Source organism: Macrobrachium rosenbergii, chromosome 4 (genome assembly GCF_040412425.1).
Source record: "Macrobrachium rosenbergii isolate ZJJX-2024 chromosome 4, ASM4041242v1, whole genome shotgun sequence".
Taxonomy (NCBI): domain Eukaryota; kingdom Metazoa; phylum Arthropoda; class Malacostraca; order Decapoda; family Palaemonidae; genus Macrobrachium; species Macrobrachium rosenbergii.
In genome coordinates, this window is record NC_089744.1 from 66,697,839 (window position 1) to 66,724,098 (window position 26,260).

At 36.6% G+C, this 26,260-nt stretch overlaps 2 protein-coding genes across 4 annotated transcripts in view; both read right to left on the bottom strand.

The window, feature by feature from the left end:
* Window positions 1–1,847: 1,847 nt before the first annotated feature.
* mRpL18 (mitochondrial ribosomal protein L18) lies at window positions 1,848–10,582 on the bottom strand. Its single transcript, XM_067099102.1, has 4 exons — window positions 10,446–10,582; window positions 5,545–5,716; window positions 2,889–3,120; window positions 1,848–2,106 (listed from the first exon to the last, which is right to left on the bottom strand). Exons 1-4 carry the CDS (start codon window positions 10,486–10,488, stop codon window positions 1,918–1,920), a joined length of 636 nt encoding a protein of 211 aa, XP_066955203.1. The 5' UTR covers window positions 10,489–10,582; the 3' UTR covers window positions 1,848–1,917.
* A 3,113-nt stretch (window positions 10,583–13,695) lies between these two features.
* Window positions 13,696–26,260, bottom strand: part of LOC136835524 (uncharacterized) — a 363,691-nt gene continuing 351,126 nt past the window's right edge. For all 3 annotated transcript variants that reach the window (XM_067099132.1, XM_067099143.1, XM_067099120.1), the window contains 6 exons: window positions 22,533–22,667; window positions 21,768–22,007; window positions 20,667–20,853; window positions 15,522–15,701; window positions 14,979–15,183; window positions 13,696–14,492 (listed from right to left, as the gene is read on the bottom strand). In XM_067099132.1, the coding sequence (XP_066955233.1) occupies window positions 14,406–14,492; window positions 14,979–15,183; window positions 15,522–15,701; window positions 20,667–20,853; window positions 21,768–22,007; window positions 22,533–22,614 (981 nt within the window). In that variant the 5' untranslated portion in view covers window positions 22,615–22,667 and the 3' untranslated portion in view covers window positions 13,696–14,405. The remainder of the gene's footprint in view (window positions 14,493–14,978; window positions 15,184–15,521; window positions 15,702–20,666; window positions 20,854–21,767; window positions 22,008–22,532; window positions 22,668–26,260) is intronic.

A 26,260-nucleotide genomic window follows, 5' to 3' on the forward strand; every position in this document is an offset into this window, starting at 1 on the left:
ACAACTACAGACTGAGTGGCTAGTTGTGTGTTTCCATCCAGCCTATTATTGTCAAATACCACTTTTCTAAATTATTTAATTCAAAAAGTTTTGAAAGATGTTTTCCATTTCTTGTGGTTTTTATTTAAGGCAATGTTTGAGTAACCCAGCGAGTATTCCTGGAACTATTCATAGTCCTATGACTCTTTTATTAAGAGATTGGTAGAAGGGTTTATTAATTTTTGAAAAGTTGCTAAGTATTCTAATTTTGCAGAGATACGCATAAAGTGTAGCCATACCAAAGAAGAAAAATCCTACAAAGATTCTTTTTTTCACTTGTGATTGGACGTTTTCAAGGATATTGATTATATCTAAGGAAATTTCTTCAATAAAAATGAAAAATTATCAGTTTTAAAAAATTCATAATTAACTTTTAGCTATTCGAGTGTATAGTTTTTTTATTTGTAGTGCATAAACGAAGTATAGTTCCCAAGATTCACTTCAAAATCATTTCATATCATTATAATTAAAGTATACTTCTACAGAAATTATCTTTGTATCAGTGAAATGTCTAATTAGTGACACTGGGAACGAATTAACATATTTATTTGTATGCCAAATGCTTATTCATTTACCCTCGAATGTTGCAATGTTTTGGGGATCTAAGGACAGTTGCCAATTCGCCTACTCTCATTGCTGCCGTTCAAGTAGATTATTCTCGGTTATGCTGGGAGCTAAAAAATATAAAATAATGAATGGGTAGGAAGGGTCTCAGAGAGGTCTTTTGCAATACTTTCAAGCAGCTAGACTTGTCTGTTTGTGTTCGTTCCTTGAGATTTTTTATCTTTTCTTTTCAAATTATTTTTAGAATAAGGAAAGGAATATAGTTTAGCAAGCTTTGGGACCTAGAAACAGGAAGAAAACCTCGCAGTTACCCTTTGAAATAATTGTTAGGAGAGGGTGGATAGCTAGATGGAAGAGATATGAATGGAGGTACTGTATAATAAAAGAAATGAAAGGGGTTGCAGCTAGGGACCAAAGGGGCGCTGCAAAGTACCTTTAATGCTTACAACGCCCCCACAAGTGCACTGACGGCACTAACCCTCCTACGAGGTTTTTAGAATAAGCACATCTTATTATATAAATTTACCAAGTTTATAATCTTTAATATACTGTATATTCTTAGGAATATACTGTATATTCAGTATATTAGAATATACAGTATATTAAAGTTTATAAACTTGGTAAATTAAGTTTTCTTGCCAAAGCTAGCTACATTTAGAACTAAAGTTTTTAGATGTGGGTAAATTTCCTTAAATTGTGCTAACTGGTCTCACTAAATCACGTCTGGAATATTTGTAGATCAAGTCTACTGTTTCTCTCTCTCTTTTTTTTTTAATAGAATTGAATCGGTATTTTCCATAACTACTTTTTAAGTTATGATTTGGTTACTATTCTCGTGAACTAGAGAGGTTTCTGGAAAATGCAGTCTCATCAATGCACACACTCAACTTGAAACTGGGAATTTTGAGAGATATGCAAGGCTTTGCTACTAAGCAAGATGTATCATGGATTTTGCGCAAATTCAGGCCACATTATGTGTAAAGGGTTGGCGGTGAAACAATCTGATATCATGGGAATAAAAACTGAGCACTGGCATACGAGATAGTGCAACAGTCAATTTTAACTTTCTTATCTCAATCTATACCAGAATTTCGAAAAAATATTTAATAAAAAACCCAACAAAAAACTGTTATGTTTTCAAAACACCTAGTCTTGACAAAGCACAGGGTAGTTAACAATGATTATTACCATTAAAGCTTACTGATGTTTATGATATGGAGAGTTAAACCACAGTAAAAGAACAGTTAACATTAGGGCATCCACATTTATTTTTTACAGTCATATACATGAAACTCAAGTTTTTACAGCCTGCAGTTAAGATCCCTCCTTGTCGTCCTTCTTCAGTGACCTTTCTTTGTCTTCTTTCAATACATCTTCTTCAAGCACTTGCCATGGTAAAGTCGGATGATATCTTTTCCATCGGTACATATCATGTGCACCAATATATCCAGGTTCTTTCATGTGAACACCTCCTTCCTCTAAAGCAGCTATAAATCTTTTCAACTGAGAAAAAAACATTGATGAGTTACGGTATACGTTAACTGACTAAAGATATCATGAATTTTTCATAGCAACTTAAAATTAACAATCTAATTAAAAAAAACTGAAAAAAAGAATTCTCTATCACCAATGAAAACTTAAACAATGAAAAGATCAAAATTCATGGGATGTATTCCAATGAAAAAAATATAAAATTATAATTAATAATGTTTCCAAAATATGTTCTGACCTATTCAAGCCAAGTCTTATGATGGTAACAAAGAATACTTTGTTTCTTAGTTCACTGCAGTATTCTCTTCTGGAATGATTCTCATGATATTATTTAAACACCTACTCTACCACTGAAACTAGCTATACCACTTGTAAAATCTGAACACTACCTTAAAATTCCATCACAATTCCAGTAAAAGTAAAGAAGGATTAAACTAGATGTAGTAACACTCCTAGCACAGCATAATGAGCTCGGAAAAACACAGATAAATGAAAACGGATGGCTAAAAACAGAAAGATTACTGATACAATAATAATGTAATAGCATAAAAGCAAAAGTTTTTACACTATTACTACAAAGTGAAATATATTCTAAATGAGAGCAATTCTTTTTTATATCTTAAGTTTTCCAAGTTTGTAAAGGCTTTTCAGTGTTTTATTTATGTTGGATACAAAAATGGAATTGAAGTATGAAGGCAAGTGAAAAATATACAGTATATAAAAACACTTAATCAAATAAGATCAAAAAGTCCCAACACTATATGTTCCAAGATCAAAATCAATAAAGTGTTTACCTTTTCTGAAGACTTGGACAAGTCTGTCAAGTCAGTGTGCACCTCACAGATTCCAGACTGTAAGCACCGATGCGCAAGTATTCGTCCAATATTTTCAGCAGCGCTGACATCAATGTTTGAATACAAATGTTGCTTTATAGCCCATTCTTTGGTGGAAGCAGAGACAACAATGGTGCCTGTGTAATGCTCTACTCTCCCAATTATGTGTTTTTGTGTTTGCTCGAATTCCAACCTGAAACCACAGAGACACTGATGACGTACAGTAAGCTCCCCAACACTACTGATTATTAAAAAACAGATTATGGATAAAATGTGATACTGAGTTCATAATGAAACAGTATTCTTTGATGTAATTTCCTCATATGAACAGAGAAACACGAAACTAACATCATTGGTCTAGCCCAGGGACCAGTAAGCTGACAAAAATACAATTAAACCTACTTCATATGAGAATCTAATAGATTTTATGATTATTATTCTTATTATTACTATCCACCAAGATGCAATTCTGTCTGGAAAAGCAGATTGCTAAAAGCCTCGGGGCCCCAATTTGAAAAGTAACCAAAAACAGGATAAATGGAGAATAAAAATGGAGAATAAAAAAAAATGATTGTACATAAAAACAAGGAAAGACAACCAAAGTATGAATAAAACTCATGTGAGCCTGCTCAACAAAAATACATAAAAATGTTAGATAAAAGCTCATGAGTCTAACTTGTTCTGTACAGTTCTGCAATTTGGAAATACTGTGAAGGTTAAAGTTTATGTTATTTTGTCCAGTAAAAAAAAAAAAAAAATAATAATCTCAATTCTTGTTTTGCTGGTTGGATGATGCTGTTTCATGCCTCCTCAAATTTGATTCTTATGATCATGGCTTTGAGTCATTCCTAAACAATATCACAACTCCAAAGGCCATCATATAATTTCACTTAATTGATTTACTTTTATGAAGGCTATGCTAGCTCTCTTGTAAGTGGTCTTAGGCATCTTTTGTTTAATGACTAATGATAATAGTCCATGTCACCTAGGGATCAGCTGTTACTTGATATCAAAGCTTCACTGTCTATTATCTGTTCATAAAAGGCTAACTGATGATGACCAACTTGATTTTTGCCTAGTACAATATATGACTAGGAAGAAAGAGTCCAGGGCCAAATGGGCATTGTATGATGTCTTTTGAATATATCTGACTTTCATCTGCCAGTTACACAGTTACCAAGACATCAATGAACTCCATCTGCTGTTTTGTGCCATGACTGACTTCTTATGCATGCATATTTAGTAATCCACTCACTGACTGCCCTCATCCAGAAGTCTTCATTGGTCACTAAAATTCATTCAACATCCAACTGCTCCTTCAATGAAATTCTGATTCATTTCCGTAAGTCAGCTGTCCCCAACCTTCACCCCTTTAAATCTTTAAAATGTCATCCAAAGTAACCTGATTACTTTCTGTTGTTGAATACTAGGATTGTTTACCCACCTCAGTCATTGAAATTTCCTGAGATACATATCTAGATGCCTACTTACTCTCACCCCCATCTGCTTTATTTGTCTTACATGTTACCCCAAGAATAGAGTTTTGAGTCAGTTTCACAAGCATCAAGAAATCTGAATTTTGGTGGCTAATTTGAATGGCATACTGTAACTTTAAAATTTCATTATTTAAAAAAAAACAAACCATTAAAGCACCCCTCCAGAATATGAGCTTTCAGAAAAACTAAGTAACTCAGCTGTATCTTTTACCGTTATTGCTCCACAGATATGTTAGGTCCCCACCCACCCACCACTTACCACATCCCCTGAATGCCAAAATTCAATATCTGGATCTCTGGAACACCTGAACAGATTTCAATGAAATTTTGCACGATTAGAGACCTTAGTGGGAAAGCTCTAAAGCCAAAGTTTCATCCCAATGGATTGAATACTGTATTTCCAGAGGTATAAAGGGCCAAAGTCGGGTTTTTTATGTACTCTGGGTGGCTGGGCTCTACTAACTGCCAACTACTGTGGCAGTTGATAGTCTTTACTTTATGTTGCAACCCATTGCATAAAAATATTTGCTTAACAAGATGAACTACCATTATGAAACTATTTGCTCATCCTTATACTCAGAATATAAACACTTTAAAAAAAGTCCAAGGAATAACTTGGAATACATTCACATCTACAAAATACCAATATACTATGCCTTAGAAAACCCATTAGGTAACTAACTAGTTGCATAATGAACAAAAGTAATTGAAGTTTAAAACAAACATGCTAAAACCCTTCAAAACAGTGGAAAGTGTATGAGTGTACCTCAAACATGCAATCATTAACTCAATGTTGTGGAAGAATATGATATAAAGACCATGGCACAGCCCTTGTCTCATGTCATATCCCAATTTTCCAATGAGGTAAATCCTGAACTTTAAAGCTTTCAAACTTGTGAATCTTAGCATATTTAAATTCAAAGGTTTACTTTCCTTCCTTTGTCTCAACCATAAGAAACATTCTAAGACATGCTACTGAAGTTCTTCCAATGCAGAGGCAGAATGTCTCAACTGCTCTGCTCTCTAATTTCCATGGCATAGGATAAGCATGAAAGCTTACAATCATTCACATCCTATTTTAAAATAATACTATATAACAATAAATCAGTATCAATTCTTACCTGTACCAATAATGATTAGTTGGTTCATCAAGTGCATATCCCTGAGGCTTTCGTGCTATTCGTAACATTTCCATATTGCGAGGATTCCGGTTCACAAACACAGGATTGATATCATCATTGCTGGATTGCCCTCCTGAATGTGTTCCCCTCCTCAAGTTGGCTAACAGAGAACCTAACAAAAAGTAACAATTCTGAGAAGACATACATTAATTGCCTATAAATGTGCACAAACTTCCAGTTTACAGATATGAAAACTTTGCATGATGAAAACATAAGAAATGAGAACTACTAAATCAGTGAACACACCATTTGTAATCATTATATTTAAAATGGTCATAACCAACATAACATTCCTGAATTTGAGACCTCCATCTACTCAAATGTTTCTCAAGATTTACATCTTCATATTTCTCTCATATTTTAAAGATTGATTGTAATCAGTATTACTTTAATTACTGTATTTATGAAAAAATATATGAAACCAGCACCAGAACTACTTCAGATGAAGGCTAAGTTATGTACTTGCTCTTGTGATAAACACAAACTAGGCTAGACTACGTTGTGCCAATTAGAAAAAATAATGGTTTGGCCTATTATGACAGGTTAGGAGCATGGATGAAGAATGTCTTCCCCTTGCGTAAAGTACTATGTATTTCCACTTTGGCTTCAGTATTTGTGTTTTCACCTACATAATGACCACAGGTATTCTAATTCAAATAATGACCGTCAAACACAAGAAACTTGTAGTTACTCTTATCTAATAAAAATAAGAAAAAAATATTAATACATAGTCATGAACACAAACATCTGAAAAGACAAACAGTGACAAATAATTAAGATAATTAATCCTCTATCTCAAATCAAAGTTTTTGACAAGCACTGTTATTACATTTATTACATTATATCAGACTAATAAAAAGAAGAAAAACATAGAAACTTGTTTAAAGAAATGCAAAAAAATATACATTCAGAGTACAGGTAAGTCTTACTGATATTCACCAACAAAATAGTTGTCATTTAATATTAATAAAATAGTTGCCATTTAATATTAAAAACAATGTTAATCAAAATGGTACATCACGACTAATTGCAAAGAATCTAGGGTTTTTGTGGGATTTAAAATAGGACTGGTTTACAAGTTCCAAAATTAAAGTGCTTCTCTCATAATTACCAAGAAAACAATTGGGTGCTCATGATCTTTAAAAACTTGGGAACCACTGCTCTATATCCAGTTAGGTGGTGTTCCTGGGGAGAGTCTTAGGTTAGGTTAAGGACAGTAACTTTTTGATACATCCCAATAACAGGCCTTGTGATATCTATGTTTTATACTGTATAATGCCATGTTGGCGCAGCTCACTTCTTTTTGGATATAAACAGGGGCTGGGATAATACAAAATCTCATGGTTTTTTGCCAATAATAATGGTCTGAAACGTATAAAACATAAGATAACCAAGCATTCAGAAAAATAAAATAATTGATGTATTTGGCATAAATAAGATTAATAAGAGTATGCTTTCACCTTTTTTTATACTTTTGTTGGTGCTTTTTATAATTCTGGTATCACTTTTATTCCCAAAACACTTGTTTCTGTGTATTGCTACTCCCCTTCCCATTTCTTCCAAACCAAATTCAACACACTTGGCCAAAAGATTTGCAACAAAAATCATTACATGAAAATCCTACCCTCAGGGGTGGGGTGGGGATCACTAATGGGACATAACTACACTAGGAGCCAAAATTCATATATCCAGCTAGTGATTTATTAAACTCATAACTTTTCAAATAGCCTAGCCTAACTCATTAAGTAATAGTTCGTAATGATGAAAACATAGCCTAACAGAAACCTTTCAGAGCCAATGTAGACAAAGGGTAACCCTTGACTATAGTGGGCATTTCAGAAGAAATGTGACCCTTAGAATATTGCGCAGGAGGGGTCCAGTTTTCAGGACTAAACCTAACCTTTTCTAGAATGCCATATCCTGACCTAACCAGATCTCACCATCCTAACCTGACTTAGGGCGCTGTGAATATCGGAAACACATCGGCAGGACCAAATTTCTGTTTGAACACATGGTCTGGCACTAACTACAATTTACTAACCAAACAACCTTAACCTAACCTTTCCTAAACTTTTGTGCACTGACTTAACCAGAACTTAGCTTCCTAACCTGACTTAGGGTGCTGCGCCCTGACCAGGTGGGGGGACTTTGCTCCCCCCTAAACCCCCCAAAGTAACACTCAACATCAAGCATATGGACTGACCTAGGCTACCCCTTTGTAGTAGTAGGTTCAAAATGACCAATGCCTATCCCTGTCTCTCTACTCTGCATACTACCCATTCTCTACGTAACTAGCCTAATGCTTGTACAGTCTGCAGCACGATGTGGTAAATCTAAACAACAGCTCCACATGGACTATTACCTTGGAAATTGATTTTTCCTATACTTTTAGCTAGTGTTGCTGGTGAAGGAGGCTGTGCTGTTTATTGTCGGTTACTTATTATTAGCCTCAATCTACCCAATGTGGTTGTGGGCCTTTTGGGAACGAGGGGTTTTGGGTGGGGAAAATCGTTGGGAGAAAGACTGGACTGCCGTGTTGTTTTTATGGAATGGTTCTGCGCATGTGCAAGTCATTAAGGGGCCATATGTTTAAGGGATTGGCTAAAGAAACTTATTATAAAAGGAACTATACTAACCTAACATAGCCTAAGCTAACGTAACCTAGCAGGCCATGTTTCTTAGTCAGGGGGCAGAGTCCCCAGACCCCATGGTGAAGGAAACTCCACTTTTACCGAAAGCTCCGATATAACACTACGCAAGCATGAAAGCATTCCAGGATGGCACGCATACAACTTCTGAGGTTAATTACAGTTGACCAACAAAAAATAACGGTAATTCTAAACCGTAGTTCCGCGGTAAGCTAGATTATGGCAATTGATGTTTTCCTATGGTATTTTACTTGCTTGACAAGAATTTAAAGTAATATTTTGTCAGCTGGCTGTAACTAAACTGTAATTGAACTTTGAAAACTATATGACGGAGTAGACCTAAACCGGCATTCCGCGGTGAGCCCCCACCCCCGTCCATAGCTAATACAGCAAAATTGTAATCAGTAAACACCCCTAAAAATACCAACCTAACATACCCCAGGGGTGTTTACTGGTTACAATTTTGCTGTATTAGCGGTAAAAATTTACAACAGTTGCACAGGTTTTTTCACGCTAGAAAATGAATGAAAACGTGTATTTTGTCATAATTACTGTGGACATGCAATAAGTGAATATGCAAAAGCCTATAAACAAACGGTAAGGGGGATGATGTTGGGAACCCAGGGTTAATGGGTGGGGGGAACCAGCACAAAGGAGGAATTCACAAAACGGATGATTTTGCGCCATATGAATAACCTAATTAAGAACGAACAGTAAGGGGGACCCTGTTGGGAAACTGGGGTTTTTGGGTGGGGGAACGACACACATAGGTATGCAGTGTCCCACTACTCTGCATATGTGAGGCTGACCCGCTACTCTGCACACAAAATGATGTCCACTCCAAATACACAAGGTTGACCCGCTACTCTACTTATGTGAGGCTGACCTGCTACACTATATATATTAGGCTGACCCACTACACTGCACTCAAAATGTTGTCCCGCCACTCTACTTACAACAGCTAACCTTATGCACCTACAGACACTGCTAGCCTGGGCCATTTTTTTTTTTTAACATATCTGCTTTCAGTTGGAGGTTTGCGGAACAGTGCTGCTGGCCTTATCCGCTTTTTTAATGACTCTTGGCAAGAGGTCATATTGCGCTACGCACACTAGCCACAGGAATTACAGTAGGCTACTTCTTACGTATACTTAAACAAACCCCCCCACAACATACGGTCATTGTTCTGGCTGAGTTCATAGTCCAAACACGTGGGCTGTTCTTAGCCTGAGTGGACGTTTGGACAGCGTGAGTGGCCCTGACTTCCGCTTGCCAACAAGAACACTTACCTAATATGTGCTGCCTATTTGCTCTTAGCCTTACTTAGGAACCATTTACCTTAGCCTACATATACATCAATGAACTTACCTTATTGTTGGGAGGCACCAAATCCGTGTTCCGCTGGGGAAACAGGCGGTGGATAGAGGGCAATGACAGCACCATGAACACGTGAAACTGGCCTTCGTACAGCGGGTACTTTCGGCGGAAGAGGTGATAGGCCAGGTACTTGTCGAAGGCTTCTTCCCTTCTGCCAGGGCACTTATGTCAAATTTAACACTTTGTGCCTTGCAAAGAATTCGAGGGTGGCATCCCTATCCCTAGATATAACGGTGATATCTACAACACTCAAACTGCAACCAAGACAGAGATCCGTTGCGTTCGCGGGCGGAAATGAAATGGACGAATTCAGAGCAAGGCCGAGAGACCAGGGCCTATCGGGTATAATCTTAGGCCTATGATTGGTTGGCCTGGGTCTAATCTAAATCGGAGAATATGATGGGTCAATTAGACAAAAACCGTGCATGTGCAGTCGCCCAAACCTGGTCTGGCCCCGACTTTAACGATGTACTGAGGCGACCGGAAGAACTACTGGAGAGCAGTGTAGCGTGTCACTGGTAACATGTAACGGGCTATTTACCGATATATAAGGTGCGCAACCTTTGTAAAGTATTACCGCTTGCATTTGTAGGCCTCCCCATGCGGAGGTATTTTTTAGTTCTACCCATGATGTTTGCATTTGTAGGCCTATGTGGTATTTAGCCTATGGCGTAAATCTTAGACTAGGCAGGGCGGACTGCCGTACCGGTAACCTAGGGTATTTGAGGTTTTATAAATCACATGGGCTAGGCCTTCCTAGGGTTGCCTCGGTAGATTACCGACGCCTTATTGAGGTTTTGAATCGTAATCACTTACCTGGTACCCCTTTAACGTGAACTACAGCATTTCTGAGTAACATTTTAAATTTCTGTGAGGGAAAATTTGCAGTCGATGGACAAAATTACTTGTTTGGATAGTAGTAGTAGTGACATGAAGGATGAAACTTTACAACGGCTCACAGGCGCACTCTCGCTTTTCGTGCCTGTGAGATTTATATTTTTCCTTCCTTGCATTCCCAAAGCTTTTTGACTTCAGTGACTACAGCAATATATTTATGTACCGTGTTAGGGACATTTTTTTATATTCTTTTTAATTTTGGCTTTCTCTATAGATTGCACATTTCTTTAGTCAAAAGATTTCAACAAAAGCAATTTCTTCGGTTTATTTCTTACTTCTAAAGTTAAAGGAAGCAACACATCATTACATTGTTTGTAGTTATGCTAACCTTTAGCATCTTCAGCTTGGATATACTGCATTTTAAAAGTTAGTATATTAAATATATAATGTTAAAACTCAACCACATATCTTTCTCACATGGTTTAGGTTTGGGTGAGGAAGAGGAACACTTGACGTTTGCTATTCACCAAATAACCAGATAAAAGCTGCCTTCGTCTTCATTTTCAGTCATACTCAGACCTATTATCCTGTTCTTGCTTTCACGTTCGTCTGACCCACCAACACTTCCGAGTTCTCCCGATTTTTGCATGACCTAGCTGGGTCATTCAGGAGTCTGTATAGTGTAAGGTAGTAAGTAGATGGAAAATTATAGTCAAATGGCACTTGTGTTGAGATCAAGTGTAGCAATGCTGTTTGTAGAACCATATACTAAAGCAAATATCTACAGAAGCTGGTTCTATAGGAAGCTTCAAAATTAACAAAAGAAATGAAGCAAAATGGTGTCAAAAGAATTATGACCCTGAAATATTGATCTGGAAGTGCAGAAATATTGTTTTTAGATTGTGATTTCACATCGAGTAAAGGACACAAGAAACAAGAGTATGTACACATTTTTATTTGGCTTTACACTGTACATCATCAGTCAACTTTATACTAAACATCAACAACCAGCTAAATAAACTAGAACGTTAAAGAGGAAACACATTTATATGAGCCTCCACGCACAATGCGAGGACACGTTGTTAAAATAATATAGCAAGTGATAAAGAACTCTTGAATGTCATTCTTAGTTTTCTTTTAGATTTTCTATTTTTACTTTTTGTAATACAGAAAACATAATGGACACTGACACAGAGAGGGAACAGAAACGACGTTTCAGTAATATTTCGTTAAGTTCACAAGAAAGACAATCAAAATGTGTAGATGTAGATTGTAGATTTATAGATTTTAGGCATACATGCCAAGCACTGGGGCAACTAAGGCCATTCAGCGCTGAAACGGAAATTGACAGTGAAAAGGTTACAAAGGTGTAACAGGAGGAAAACCTCGCAGTTGCACTATGAATCAATTGTTAGGAGAGGATGGACAGTAAGATGGAAGAAAGAGAATATGAACAGAGGTACAGTAAAAGGAATGAAAACAGTTGCAGCTAGGGGTTGAAAAAAAAGTTAAGTATATCTTAGTTGAACCAGACCACTGAGCTGATTAACAGCTCTCCTAGGGCTGGCCCGAAGGATTAGTTTTATTTTACGTGGCTAAGAACCAACTGGTTACCTAGCAACGGGACCTACAGCTTATTGTGGAATCCGAACCACATTATGACGAGAAATGAATTTCTATCACCAGAAATAAATTCCTCTAATTCTTCACTGGCCAGCCGGAGACTCGAACGCTGGGCCAACAGCTTGCTAGCCGAGAGCTCTAGCCACCCCTACAATGAAGAACTGCTAGGGGTTGAAGGGACGCTGCAAAGAACCTTAAGTAATGCCTACATTGCACCGCATGTGGTGCATTGACGGCACTAACCCCCTACGGGGAATCAAAATGTGTAGTTCAAGAAGAATGATTCTGCCATTATCATCAAATTCTACTGGACACTGCAGTATGAAAAGCGAAGTTTGCTCCATTTTTTTTACCATGGAATGATGAGGAGACCGATGGTTATTAAATATAAATTTATTGATAAGTAAGTAAAAGCTAGTTTAATTTTTATATAAGTTTTTACAGATTGCTCTCCTTCATCATCCTTTCATTCTGGAACCGTAACAATGGTTCTTTATCTTAACGAAGATTTTAGCGATTTCCTAGGTTAGAATTAAATAATTTCAGGCAGGAAGAAAGTTTTCGAAGCAAAATATTAAACAAAACATCATTAACACGCATACTGACAGAAAGGAACTGTTATTGTTTTTTGTTTAGCGATTTATTTACAAAAGAATCTTAAGTAAATGGGAGACATATCTCTGATGAGACAATGACAACATTCAAAAGGGCGAAGATGGCGTCACCGCTCAACAGCGAAAGTAAAAAGAACGCAAAACTGACTAATTGCTTCTCATTGGATTCCAGGTCCTGACAGAGTGAATCAGTCTAAAGGGTTTTAGTATAACAATCTATAGATAATGAGTTTAAAAATCTAAATTATACACACAATATATATGTGTTATATGCATGTACGCATATGTGTATATACATATAATACACACATATATATATATATATATATATATATATATATATATATATATATATATATATATATATATATATATATATATATATATATATATATATATAATGTATGCATCATCTTACTGATTAATCATAATACTGGTAAACTCTAAATAGGAAAACAGTTGGTCCAGATAAAATTAGAGTAGAAGGAAAATAGGGATGAAAACAAAAGAAACCATTCATGTTAAAAAAAAGTTCTGCTTTTACATATTTACATTCAAATTTTACGAGAAATCACGATAGACCAACGCATTTTTTCATCAATAACTTGTAAATCAGATGTACACTAGGTACAACTAGTATCTGAGTATCTGGTCTTCCATATTCTAGAAATCAAAGTACCACTTAGAAATAAAAGGCAAATCATGGAAATACTGCTAAGAATTTACCAGTAAAGAATAAACTTCTTCAAAATTTAAGCGTCGTGGAAATAAGTATACCAAGACATACTTGATCGTGGTCAGGTTAATTACCCGTCCAAATTTCATGTACCACATTATGTTACTCTGAAACCGGGATTCGAAAGCATTCTAAATATCTCAGTTTTGGAGAGATTTTAATATTTTCTAATGAAATAAGTAATGATAGTAACTTAGTTTTGCTTGTTTAAGGAGAGCAATTTGGTACAGGAAACTTGAGTGTTAGATTTAAGACATTTTTCTTTTTTGGAATATTTTTTCTGATAAAATTTTCATAATCTATCGTCAAAATGCCTAAGAATTCCCGTACCTAAAACAATAATTAAACCATGAAATAACACTTTCTAACATTTTCGTAAATCTGACTTGTCTTGATCCTAATTTATAGATACATTTTCCAGACCAAAGCCCCTAAGACAACGGAAGATATTTTATACCGGTACAGTTAAATTAATGATAAACATAATTTAGGTAATCTTTTCTTTAGTTTCCCAAATTCTTTTATGCGTAAATCAACGAATTTCAGTATGTTTTTCATGCTTTCGTTGACAATATTGCATTTGATTCCACATTTTTCAATTCACGAGAGAACCTTATATAACTGAAATTAAGGTCATTTTAGTTTTCTTGTTAAATAAAAAATAAAACAATGCCTTTTCTTGCAGTCTGTTTTCTAGGAAATGGGACAAGCCCTATACCAGACTCTGTTGCTCCTGGCATACATACTTCCTGTTAAAGAAAATAAAAAGTCCCTTTTAGAAATGACTAATTAAAATTGTAATATACGGAAGCACACTGTTCCTTTGTACTTATCACCTTGCTATATTAGTGTTCAAAACTGTGGTCTACGAAACCGTCAGTTACAATGTTGCTCATATACGACAATAAGAAGAAAAAGAACACGAAGAAGAATGTTAGGCGACAAATATTTTGATTGTGGAGCCGTTCACCGCAACGGGTTGTCAACGCGATCTCTGTTTTCTCTGAGCCACTCCTGGATCCTTCTCTCTGTGTCGGTTCGCTCCTCGTCGGGCTGGAACACAGAGGGAAAAGCTGCAGTTGATAAGGAAAGACAAAGATTTCCAAACAAAAAGAAATGGAAACATGAAATTGCTGACATGGGCACAAATGATTTTTAGGGAAGAGACCATATGTTCTAGATCTTTTTTGCAAAATTTGTTATGCATCAGGTATAAAGTTACTATGCAGTATATATATACATATACAGTATATATATAATATATATATGTATATACTGTATACACACACACACACACACACATATATATATATATATATATATATATATATATATATATATATATATATATATATATATATATATATAAAATGATTAATAGTAAAGCAAATTTTCACTGGGTGTAAATTTTGTTTCAGTGAAACTGACCACTACACAGATTCCTATAATACAATAAGCACTTCAAAAGACTTCCACGAATAACGCAGGGAGAACAACCTGTTTTTATCTGTGTATTTGCCAAAGAGGAAGAGAACGCACCTTAGGTATGATGAAGGCACCTTTCGTGTATTCGGCGACCACCTCTGCTTGCCTGGCCGTGAGGGGCGTCTTGCTCACTCTGGGATGGAATCCTGTGCTGTCGGCGTAGTAGGATGTCTTGTGGGAATATCCGTCCGAACCTAAATGACCGAATTCTCCCGTTCGGTTGGAGTCCTCGTGGCAGTGCTCCCAGTGGTAGTTCATTCTGAAGGACAAAGGGTTTTAGAGAATAAGAATATCATTTTTTAATTTTATTTTTTGGTCTCTCTTGGTGCAACAAAATGTTATAAAGTTACAAATTTCTTAAAGTCAGAAAGTTTCCTCAAGCACCTAATTCATCCGTGTTTCAGACATAAAGCCTTTGTTTTTCTTCAATAGATTAAGAACTTTCAAAACTGGGTTCAATCTGAGTTCGGTATCAACAAAGTGAGGGTAGATACGTTCAGGTAACCTAAACCACGTCATATGCGCAATCATATCGTTACGAAATACCTAAACTGAATAGCAGAATGAACAGTTTCCAAAGGAAATGTGGATATATACCTGGTGTTGTAGTAGAAGTAATAAGGACAGCCTCCAACAGGGACAGCAATCTCTTCTGCCTTATCGGGTCCCAGCTCCTTAGCGAGGGGGTTTCCGTTATCTGACCCGTCACCAGGCCTTGGAGTTGTAGGCGTAAGGCGAATGCGCCTCACCCTGGGGTAGAAGCCTCTTTCGTTAGCCCTGAGGATAGAAAGTACGAATGTTCATCATAAACTCTCAGCTTCTTGTTCTTGGTAGACAAAGGTTTCGAGGCCTCCATTACTTTTGCAGGTTAAAGGCTGAAAACTACATGTCTGGTATTTGCATCACATTTTCACCATTTTCCCCTCGAGTTTTTTCTTTGTCTTTTTCATTCCTTTTTTATTCCAGAGGACTTCTACTTTTCTTCTCCTGCCAGGCATGTCAACAGTAATGAAAAATTCATTATATGCAAGGTGGTTTGCTATTGCTTAACGTATATAAGCTTGATGTATCACCATTTTACATTTTCTATAATGTCATAATTATAAAAAAACGTTGTTCCAAAATATTAATTTTGATTATAATCGCTAGGGCGACAATTCCTCGCTCCTGGTATATAAGTACAGGAAATAAGTAGAAAGCGTATTAAACAATTTTTGTGCCACCATTATTGCTAAAACATGAAAATATAGGTCTCGTTCTCCCCAAAAATGTACAGCTAAAATTCGGTTTGAAGACGATATTTTATCTCCATACGGTTCCCTTAAACAGACATGTACAATTTAAAAGGAAATGTTCCCGTTAATATGAATGCACACACACACACACACACACAAATTATATATATCTCCAATACAGCGCGAAGGAACACGTGCTTGAGAATATCACAAGTCCACGTCGGAAGGTGAGTGTAAACCGGGACTTTGAACAAGCACTTTCGTAGTTTATTCTATATTTTCAAATTCACACTTGAAAATGTAGAATAAACTACGAAAGTACTTGTTCAGAGTCCCGGTTTTCACTCACCTTCCGAAGTGGACTTTATATATTCATATATATATGCGGTATGAAGCTGAATATCACAATTTATAAACATTATGAATTGATAAAGTTCTTTCATTTGCACTTACGTAGGCTAACACAGCTTTTTCAATTCAACTTAGCCTGTAACCTACAACATTATTACATGGCCAATTCCCAGGATTTTGGCCATCAGTAATTCTTTGTATTTTGATTAGCCAATGGAAGACATTTTACTTGGCTTGTATATCTTTGTATGTCAAATGTGTGTTTTTTCAGGAAATGTTACCTAGGCTTTGAAGGGATAACTTTGCTTATCTAACCTATCTGTTTATATTAATTATGTGCTTACATATACTGTAGCCTGGGAGTTAAACTGAGTATCTGACTCCTAGCCTTGGCATATCTAATTTTGAGGGTAGTAATAAAGATACTGAAATTTGCAGGGAAATTCTAGAGGATTCTTTTTTGAATAGTCACAGCTTTCTTGGAAATTTTGAATAACTTTGGAATCGACTGAAATCTCAGCCAGTGATTGTAATGCAGTGAACAATTTAGCATGTTTGCTAAACAGTGAATATACACAACCTATGGGCATTTTTTTCGATTTCTTTTACATAATTACTGCAAACTTACATAAAAACTGTTTCATAATGGCCACCACACATTTTTTTTCTGAGCAAGAAACTGACAACACAGGCTTAAATTTCTCTGTGAAGGCTTCTGCATTCAAACCATCTGCTACTGTGATGTTAGGAAACGATTCAAAGAAACCTGGATTATGAAGATTCCTGGAACCACAGAGCGCTGGTCTATTTTATTAATGCCTTTGTGTCATTAACAAAGCAAAATAGTCAACTACTTGGACTCCACTAATCTGTTCTGAAATCATACATGCCTTAAAACTAACAAAGCCATTATGCATATATCTGAAAATATCAAGTGCATCTGAATATTTCTTTTCAATGCTATCGTAGGTACTCAAGAGGTGAAGGTTCTTATCCTCTCTTATCCCTCACTGATATATACTCTCGCATAATGTTGGTTTATTTGAACTGCCTTTATCAACCATTAGTTTTGCATATTTGAGCCAGATATTTTCAAGCTTTTTATTAAGTTCTGCCGGAGAAGGCATAATTTTGTTGCAAAGCAACATTTAGTTTGAGCGAGGTCCTTGCTGATTTCCAGTTTTTGAGGCCATAATGACTGGGTGCCTAAAAATGAACATAATTCACTACAAAATGAATGGAAGAACTGAGGTGATTATTTTTTTTTATGGGGAGGGGAGGGTGGGGTTGAAGTCACCAAAAATGTCAAAATGAGTTTCTCTCCCATTATTTATTTGTTTGATTTTTTTAGACAAGGCAAGACATACCAAAGCAGCACACAGCCATTTTGGCCCCACTGTGAGAAAAGAAAGAAAACATTAACACGCGACACAAATATTAATGACCTTCTTTTCTTAGATGATGGAAAAAGAAGACAGATTCAGGAACTGTGGAAGAGGAGAGCAAGGCTGTCTGGGTCAGTTATATCTCTCAGTAACTGTACTACATGGTTATCTGGCATAAATTTAATTAGCTTTCAAAAACAGCGCTAATAGTTTTGTTTGCAGGAAAAGATAAACGACAGGTTATTTTGCCACGGTGTTAATTGGTTGTTTTTTGAAATTTGATGAGGCAACGCCAAGGACGATAGGCATGAAAGCGTTCTTAGCTGGAGGTGAAAAGTTTGCTATGGCAATGCAATCTTGATAAATTAATGAATAACGTTGAGTTGATAATTCTCTCTGCCAAAAAGACTTTATCAAGTTTAAACTCTTACCAGCTCAAAATGCGTCAGCGAACCGCTGTAATGAGGTCCCGATTACAACGGCTTTAAAAGTCAAAATTTGTTAAAACGTCTGCCTTTTTTTTTTATTACGAAATTCCTCTAGCTTACGATATATAGAATCAAGGGTAGGTTCTTGAGGGTAAAGCATCGTTTTTTGGTAAGAATGTAAAGTATGCCACTTCACAGAAATGCTGAACGCTGTAAGAATACTTCATAATTCAAAACACATGCTAATAAGCAATGAGATTACATGTAGAAAAGAACAGTTCAATGTCACGTCTCCTTTTCCACTAACCCAAAAACACGGCTGTAGACCAACTCGTTCATCTAAATTCTCCAGCCTACTCATAGTTCGTTGACTCTTTACTATCTTCAGACATGCTTTAAGAGAAGTGAAATATATGATTATTATCTTGATGCTGAAGGACGTACAAAAATCGCGAGGGACAAGAGTAACAAAAGTCTCTTACAGCTCATATGCATGGCTGTAATCCATATGTATGGATACGAACAGACGAAAGCACGCATACATGAATATACGATTGCTATATACGTACATAAGCAATGATGATATCTTCCCTATCATCATTATTATCTTTATAAATCGCAGAAAATCCCCTACTATTTGCCTGCTGAAAAGGCGTTAATAAGTTGAGCTGACAGGCATGACAGAGCGGCACCTTGGAGAGGCCAGCGCCGTGTCAGGTTTGATAAGCAGCCACGTTTCTTGCTTGTGGTGGTTAAAGTGAGCTATAGGCCAAGGAGACATCAGCTCCATTTTGGCTACGTAGGGATTAGTGCTGAAAACTTTACGATGAAGATGAAAATATCTATTGATGCATCATCCTCAGCAAACAGGTGAGGTCACTTACATACATTTACTTCAGGTCTATGCTTTTAGAGTAACCTCTCCTTTATATTCATTGATGGGATAAAATTGACTATCATTACGATATGGAGAAAGCTTGAATAGGAATTCTGCAGCAGAAAACCTTAAAATTCTTCCCTCTCTTTTTTTTAAGAGCAAAGGTCAGTGTAACGGGCACGATCATGCCCTTTTCCAGCACAGGTCCAAAGAAAGGAAAAGTGAAATAAATCCTGATCAGAGTTGATTCTGTTGGAATAGGAAACCAATTTTACTGCTTCCATTGCTTCAAGAGGAGGGGAATTTCTTAAGACTTTTAATTATCAGGGTTAAAAAGAAAGGTACAAACAACCACCTGTAAAGTTATCGATGAATTTGAGTTTTGTTCCCCTGCTGGGGAATTGGCAAGTTAAAATTTCATAGTAGAGAAAAAAAACACAGAGGTACAGCTGCCGATAAATTCCAGTTTAAATAAGGCTAGCAGCTTTGAAGAACTGTACAAATAAAGTTTTCATTACGATAAAGGATACTGACAATCCCAAATTTCACAGCCTACATGAAGAAGGAAAGTACACAACACGTTACGTAACTGATGAAGTCCAATGTCATAGGTCTCATGCAGAAGAAAGATCTCTAGTGTGATAATTAAATAAGATCTCTTTACTCTCAAGGTCCAAAGAAAAGGGTAAAGCAAAGTGAATTTCAATTTCCATCTCTCGGATGAAGAAGCAAGACGAGGTGTAAGGCATTAAATTTAACGAATCCAAAATGCGATGGCCAGATAACGAAAGATAAGAGGTGTAAAACAAAGCTATGGAAAGAGCACCAAATTTTACACTATGGAATATATGCAACAGCGAATGGGCTGAAATGGCAAGTGACGTCGAATTCTGGCAGAGCTTAAGCAGGACCCACCTGGATGTCAAGTGGGACATGTGACCGAAAAAATTGGAAGGTCGTCAGAATGGGACACTGTAATTACAAAAGTTTCTGATTTGCATTATAAATCTTTCTGATTAGAAGAAAACAGTCCTCTGAATTTGAATCGAAAAAAAGATTATTTGCATGTAGGAATGTCTGAAAAATATAGCATTTTATTTTCTTGTAAGCAGACAGAGTTTTTATTTATTATTGTACACTTTACGAAATTTCTTTCACGCTAAGAGAAATCTTCATTAAGAGCCACACACTATTAAGGAAAATAACTTATCTGAAAAACATGATGAAATATAAATAAATATTATGCAGTTTTCATAAAGAAAAGTGATAATTTTTTCACTACATTTACTAAATGTATCCTTACATTATGACACACAGTTAATTAGTCAATAACGACGGACTCCACGTTTACCTTGAACTGTTTCTTTTTCCTAAAAGCTTAAGCTATAAGGGACCTCTCTTCGTCACTGTAGTTGAGAGAGAGAGAGAGAGAGAGAGAGAGAGAGAGAGAGAGAGATGACACTTACTCGTAGGTGACGATGATCCTCCAGCCGTCAGGGCTGTCCCAGTAGTACTCTCCCTTCTTGGACCCATCAGGCAGTCCGCTCTCCGTGTGGCCGTGGGTGTCCGTCTTATAACCGTAGGAGTAAAGAGGTTCCGGCTTATTTTCGGCTGCGCCCGGCTGGTTCAGTTGACGACCTTGGGGTTCCTCGGCTTATCACGGGGAGTGAAGAAAGTGTAAAAGAGTGTGATTAATGCCTTTGGAAGTTTCAAGAGACTTCGTTATTTTATGTATATAAAGAGGTCGATCTCTAATAACACAAAAGAGTTAATTATAAGTAATTATGAATGGACAGTCTTCCTAAGTGAAGAGGAAAGAAATCAGAGGAGATACTGCCTTGGAGAGACACCCTATCAATGGCAGCAGGTAAAACAAGGTGAATGAATTCAATCCAATTAAAATCCGCGATGCGCCGCATTTGCTTTCAAGTATGACCAAAGCACTTCAGGCCAATCTACGCGTCTGTGATCCTCTGCATATAAAAAACAAAATATACAAATTAATTCTACATGTAATTTCCAAGTATTCTCCAAGGTCACCTGAAAATAATCCTTTTAAAAGCGCAGGAGATACCGCTACTGCGAGTGTCGTTGTCAGTAAGAAGTTTTCAATCATAGTTATCTTTTGATTCTGGTTCCTATGCGGTCTCGCACTGACAAACGATGACATTTACAGCTGAGTTTCTATTCAATTTAATCCCAAGGGATTTCCAAACGACGGCCTTCACAGCTTTATCTCGGCCATTAGTGGAATTCTCAATTTTCTTAACCTCAATGGAGGCAAACTTCATTTTTCAAAATTTTATTGTGTCTGGTTCTGATCTAGTTTTTTGCAACCCCTTAAACTGTTTATGAGTTTGTCCAGATTTTGGAATAGTAATGGTCACCGTACTTCACATATTTTGTTAACGTTGTTCGTTTTCATTACATTTATTGTTGTGACGTCAGCATTATCTTAAAAATCAACAAACAGGAATGAGTAAAAAAAAAAACTATTGACCCTCTTACAGTTCCAGAGTTGCATGAGTGCTCCCAGTGACGTCATGACTACTGATATTAATTTTTACCTTCAATAGCGTTGTTAACTTGTGGCAGCGGACTGATGGACAGTGGATTACGTGGTTTAGGAGTAGTAGTAGTAGTAGTGGTAGTAGTTGTAGTGGTGCGGGTGGTAGTGCGGGGCGTGGTTGTGGTAGTAGGGCGGGCCGTGGTTGTAGTGGTAGGGCGGACCGTGGTTGTGGTTTTGGTTGTCGTTGTGGTCGGTCGTTTAGTTGTCGTTGTCGTCGTTAATGGACGACGATTGTGAGCTGTAAAGAAATAGGAGAGGTGTGATATATTTTTTTGATAACCACAATGCCTTCTAAGTTCTCGATTTCTTCATACTTCGGAAACGCATGTCACTACTAAGCCTGGCTCCAAATGAGGAGAAATGAAGATATTTTGATGACTGGCGAGATTCGAACTCGCGTGCCGTGTTTCAGAACGAGGTAATGTTATCTACCTGGCCACGTAATTAACGTTTCCTCGTTCTGATACTAAGAATGCGAGTTCGAATCTCGCCCGGGCATCAGAGCATCTCCATTTCTTTCTTCATGTGGGTCTGGGCTTGGTAGTGACAAGCGTTTCTAAAATGTGAAGAAATCATGAAGTTAAAAGGGCATTGTGGTTATCGAAATTATATATGCATATATACACATACATACATTACAGAATATATTTTATTTAATAAGCATCTAAGCATAAGTCTTTTTCCATTTTATACAAAATGTTATATAAATTTCAGTTCCTCTAAAAGATGGACCATTTTATTCGACCTTCCTTATAACGCTTACCTTTTATGTTGCAATCTCTCTTACTGGAGCCCAGGACCCTGTATCCTCCCTGTTGGTCGGCCTCGTACTTCACGACGTGCATGCATCCGTCGGGCGTACGGAATCCGTACTCGCCTAGGGTCTTGCCTTCGGGAGCTATGGGAAAAAAAGAGGAAAGTATTAATGATAACTTTCGCTGAGTTGCATTTTTTTTTAAAGAAGATCCTGTAAAGACTAAGTATAAAGTTTCAATGTCAGATTCATTTGCGGTTGTCAACTTTGATAATAAGTTTTATCGTGTTCATTAGAGAGAGAGAGAGAGAGAGAGAGAGAGAGAGAGAGAGAGAGAGAGAGAGAGAAAGTACCATATAGCCAGTGACATTAACTCTGACAATTATATTGCTGTTTATGTACTTATGTATGAACACGTGTATATCTATTGGTTTATCATTAATTATTTTGTATTCTCAACCATCTGTTCTGTATTGTCACCTATGACCGACCTTTTCAAAAAAAGCCTATTTTGCAATTTAATGCTCCTTGAGGCCTATTCACTAACAATCTTTAATAATAATCAACGCAAATGTAATCTGTATATTACTATGCTTCACCTCGGGGACCGAAAGCTCTTGCAACACATTCATATTGATAACTGAAGGAAACCTTCACGAGCCTCTCAGGTTACTGAGAAATTCGCTCAGATTTCACTCAGTGACGTCATTCGTAATGCAGAGAATAAAGAATGATTATCTTACTCTCAGCTGGCACTGCCTGCATGCAGGTCGATAGTATAAGTAAAACTGTATTGCAACTGCGAAAGCCAGTTGTCTAAATGTGGGTTCCGAAATCTTTTGATAGTGTTAAAAATTCCACAGCGACTGGACTTCAAATTTTATTTTTATTTGCTCTGTGGGGGAGATTAATATTTTCAAAGTTTACTATAATTACTGCTCTCGGTTGAGACATCTATTTTGCGGCATTATGTCGACGTTAATTAACTTTTTTTGTGGGGGTGGGCCAATCTGTCCAGAAGATGTGTTGGACAATATAAGTATCATTTAACCACCCGAGTACTCTGTGGTGCCACTTAAACCAGCTACCTGGAGAGATAAAACAGTTGCCCTTCGTAGAAACTCATCCTTGCTAAAAAAAAGAAAAAGAAGAAAAAAAAAGTGGCTGGGAATGTTTTTTATCTTATTATACCCGTGATAAGGACACTGATCGTAAAGTGCTTTGACAAGTAATCGTGGACGTGTAGCGTTGTTTTTGCAATTCTTGCTCGCATCCTGATCTTCCCTCCGTCGATTAGCTCGCTGGCTGTAAGGATGCTGCTTTTAACGGTTCCCTCCAATCACATTCGAGACACTTGATAGTTTATTTTGCATTATGATATTTGCCAAGATGGTCAAGGTATTCAACATTCATTAACCTCTATTTTTTACGTTCTTACAAACCCGCGGGTTTCTTTTTTACGTTTGCTTTTCTAGACACGTGTTTACATGTGTGTTATCCGTGTTTACACGGATGAGTATCTTAGCATGCTCGTTATCGCATGCTAAGCAATACGTCTGACAGAAAAAGGCAATTTTTTTACTTTTGTAATTACTCATTTGTCAGTAGCCAGTGGTTTTTTCTGTTTGTCCTAATGTCTTTTTTTTAACCTTGAGATGCCTCAACAGCATTTTACGAAGTGAAAAACAATGATTTAGGTAAGGTGTTAGGCCTTTAGTCGCTCGAAACACACTTGATAATTTTTGAGGTCTTAAATATTCTTGTAATTATTTTAACGACATGTGAAATACATATACGTGTGAGCATATATATAAAATTTGATAAAAACTAACAACTTGTTCATAGATTTCAGCGATTTGCAGATACCTTTCACTGACCTTCGACCGGCCTTCAGCTGTCTTGACCTCACTTCAGAAAATAGGCAGCGCTAGCCTTGAAAGTGCGATCGATCGTTGTTTTTGGATTACAAAACCCTGTAGGTTTCCAGTGCGTAATTGTATATTTAACTTCTGACCATACAAACCCATTCTTTGACCAATCTAATCTAAAATTAGTTCCTTTTTGATACTGACTAAATGATGTACATACGCGCCCCCCTCCCCTCTTCCTTTAAGGCATGGGTAACGAACTCAGTTTAGACCTGGCACTGCCACCCCTCCCCTCACACAAAAAAAGTGGGTAGGAAAGATAAAGAATTAAACAATGGATTGAGGTGTATAACTGGGATGTTGTGCTTTAACTGCCTTGCCTTACACGAGTTCGGCTACGTACGTAAACCCTTGCATGAATATGTAATTGATATAATAGTGATTTACATGCGTACACAGATAAATAGACACAAATTAATAAGAATGTAGAGAGAAAAAGAGATTTCAAATGACTATCTTTTAGACAGATAGATAAATAAGTATGTAGAGAGAAAAAGAGACTTCAAATGACTATCTTTTAAGTTAAAATAGGAATAACGTTCGTCAGCCAAGAGATTATCGTTTCGTATCTACAAAGCAGCAAGTGGCTTTTAGTAACCTTGGGCTATTATCGATCATAGTCCAAAAGCAGTTCTCCACACACTGATATATTGTTTGACATGTGTGAAGATGAAAATAAGCATCATTAGTCAAAAAGAAAAAGAAAAGAAGAATAAGAAGAAAAAAAAGGATAGGGAAAAAAGATAATTATTTTTTGCTTCAGACTTTGAAGATTTATTTCACAAAACTACTACACAATGGGATCCTTATATCTTGATGAGTTAATTTGCGGTAAAGAACAGATAATTAGTATTATTATTATTAATAGCAGCAGCAGTAGTAGTATTATTGATGATAATAATAGTGACAGTGTAGCAGTAAGTTTCCCTTCTTTGATACAAAAACTGCTCCTGATATCCAAATAATTTTTAATGGTTATAGCTTTATGCATAGCAAGAATCCTCCCTTTTCCAGATGATCAGCCTCATAAATAGTATGTCTCGTTACTACTAATACCACTACTACTACTACTACTCTTACGTCACTCGGCTTCACTTCTTATCCCGTTTAGAGTTACATTCCTTCGTTTATGCCATCGCAGTGAATTTCGCTTCAAATTAATGGCCGATTTCCGAAAGGCAAAGTTATTCCAGGTTTCCCAAGCTGATCACTTTTCTCATTTTTCAGTAACTTGGTCCTCAGTTTTTTTCTGTCCTCCTTGTCCATTTTTATTCTAATCTTCTTATTTTTATCTGAAATTTCTCATTTTTGTTTTTAAGGATTTGAATTTTCATCACATTCCATTTCTCTACTTTACCCGTGCCTTTGCATTACATCCCATTATTGATTTTGTTCCCTACCGTTTATCATCTGTGTTTTCTTCCCATAACCTTTTCATCTTTTTCTTGTCATCAGTCATTCATATCTTTCTCCCTCCACCTTTTATCATATTGTTTCGTTACTTCTCTTTTTGCCACTATTTACAGTTTCATCCATTTCATTTTCCATCCCCTTCCTCCTACTCCATTTCTCTTTCCAAATTTTCTTTCCAATTCCTCGTTCGTTGTTCGTTGTCTCCTTTCATTAGCATGCAAAGCCCCGAAACTACCTCTGACCCTCATCATTATGTTCCTTCATTGCTTTCGACAGAATTTTTATTCGTATATAATGTGCGTCTTTATCTCCTGTCTTTTTTTCTTTCATTCTTCTTTCTCAGGACATTTACCATCATTCCCAGACTCATTACTATCTTTTATCAAGAAATCTTCA